Source organism: Condylura cristata, unplaced genomic scaffold (assembly GCF_000260355.1).
Source record: "Condylura cristata isolate star-nosed mole 26May11 unplaced genomic scaffold, ConCri1.0 scaffold00033, whole genome shotgun sequence".
Classification (NCBI taxonomy): Eukaryota; Metazoa; Chordata; class Mammalia; order Eulipotyphla; family Talpidae; genus Condylura; species Condylura cristata.
In genome coordinates, this window is record NW_004567134.1 from 16,584,590 (window position 1) to 16,586,539 (window position 1,950).

General features: G+C 71.3%; 1 protein-coding gene across 1 annotated transcript in view; it reads right to left on the bottom strand.

The window, feature by feature from the left end:
* MTMR14 (myotubularin related protein 14) overlaps positions 1–1,950 on the bottom strand; it is a gene marked incomplete at its 5' end in the record, with an annotated part of 28,110 nt that overhangs the window by 10,680 nt on the left and 15,480 nt on the right. Inside the window, 4 exons of the mRNA XM_004692238.2 lie at positions 188–224; positions 408–484; positions 657–742; positions 1,878–1,944. Of these exons, the coding sequence (XP_004692295.1) occupies positions 188–224; positions 408–484; positions 657–742; positions 1,878–1,944 (267 nt within the window). The remainder of the gene's footprint in view (positions 1–187; positions 225–407; positions 485–656; positions 743–1,877; positions 1,945–1,950) is intronic.

Consider the following 1,950-nt stretch of genomic DNA (forward strand, 5'->3'; position numbering starts at 1 on the left):
AGCGACTGTGGCCGGGGTCGAGCCAAGCCCAGAAAACAAGGCCAAGCCCAGGGAGGGCAGCAAAGAGCAGAAGGGGAGGACCCGGCGCGGCCGCAGGACGGGCGCCCACGTGCCGCCCTCCCCGCCGGACACCGAGCGCGGACACCGCCCGCCACCCTGTCCGCGTGCAGGCGCGTGGCGTACCCACCTCCTCTCCTTTGCTGAGACGATCTACCAACATGTGCCTGAAAGGAGAGGCGCGGGTCAGGGGCGCCGGCACGGGGAGCCCGGGGGGCCCCGCCCGGAAAGGCAGGACTCTGGGGTACCGCCGCGGGGCCTGAGGGGCATCTTCGGGGCCCGGGGCGGCTCTGTGCTCCCCGCTGGCCCCGCACACCTGCACGCACAGAAACACAGCTGTCGAGTCTCACCCGAAGAGGAACCAGTCGTAGGCCACGGTCAGGTAGAGGATCTCGGCCGGCTTCAGGGACGTGTGGATGAGCCCGTCCTGGGGGAGACGCGCGTCAGGCAGCCGCCGGCCGGGCAGAGCCTGCACCCCCCGGGCCCGAACGCCTGGACAGCCAAGCCCCGCTCTGCACCCGGGGGCCCGCTGGTCTGCTCGGCTCGCAGGCCGGCCCCGCGCCGAGGAGCGCTGCCCGTCGGGGCCTCGCCGTACTCACAGCCCACAGGGAGAGGCGCAGCAGAGAGATGAAGAGAGGCGTCCGGTCCCAGCCCGAGATGCAGTGCACCAGCAGCCCGCGGTCGTCTGCCGGCGCAGGCCGGGGGAAGGAGGAACACGCTGGTGAGGCGGGATGGGCCTCCGCCCCGCGTGGGCCGGCTCGCCCAGGCTGCCGCTCCCCGGGGCGCCCCCACTTTCCTCACCCTCATCTCAGAAGGGGCAGGCGGCGGCCTCTTTCTGCACCCCCCCTTCCTTCTCGGTGCTTCCAGGGAGGCAGCTCAGCCCGGCGCGCACCTCGGCTGGGGCTGACCGGGTGTCCCCAGGTGCTGCCGGGCACTTGGGGTCCCAGGCCAGCACCTGCCCAAGGCGCGCGGCCCCCCTCTCCCCGTTCCCGCCACCTCTCGAGGATCCCGAGGGCCAGCCCGCTCCGGGGGCCCTGCGGCTACCCCGCAAACTTGGCCTGGTGAGGGCACAGGGACGGGCCTGTGCTGAGACAGACGCAGCCTCTCCCAGGGAGCCGGGGAGCGGGGCGGGGGCAGCTGGGGCGTGAGCCAGCAGGGCCACGGGGGGCGCCACCTCGGGCTCCGGGTTCAGAGGCCCAAGCCAGGGCGACCCAGGAGCCTGCAGGAGCCCCCAGAGCCGTGCGCTCGAGTCAGCCTGGCCTGGAGGTGCCGAGGCCGACGGGCCCCCACCCCAAAAAGGTCGGATGGCCCGAGAGGGCCTGGAAGCTGGCCCTCGGCTCTGGCGTGCGCCCTACGCAGCCCGGCCTGGCTTTGCCTCAGCTTTGACTTAGAGCTGAAACCTGGGCCCTCCCTGGGGGCGCAGGGGTGAGTCTCAGCGCTGCGGGGCTATCGGCAGCCCCTGCAGCACGAGTTTGATCCTGGCCCGGGAGCGACCCCCAGGGCGCAGCCGACCTCGCCTGGCTCCCGCGGCTCCCTCAGCAGTGTACCTCAGTCCATCTGCCTGTTCTGCTCCCCGCTCTGTCTCTGGCGAGCCCTCCTACCCCCCCGCACCTTTCGCCTGCACCCCAGCTCTTGAACATAAATAGATCTTCAAATAAAATAAAGCAGCGCTGAAGCCAGCCCCACAGAGCGCAAGGCCAGCTGCCGGGCAGTGACCCGCGAGGGCCTCAGAGGGCGCCAAGGGGCTACTCTGGCCTGCAGGGCTCTGCGGCGCCCAGCCCCTCCCGGGGGCACATCTTGAGGCGCCGGGCAGGGCTCACCGTCGCTGTTGATTATGGACAGCAGCAGTTTCAGGTAGTTCTGTGTCTGTTGCACCAAGTCCCAGCTCTGCGG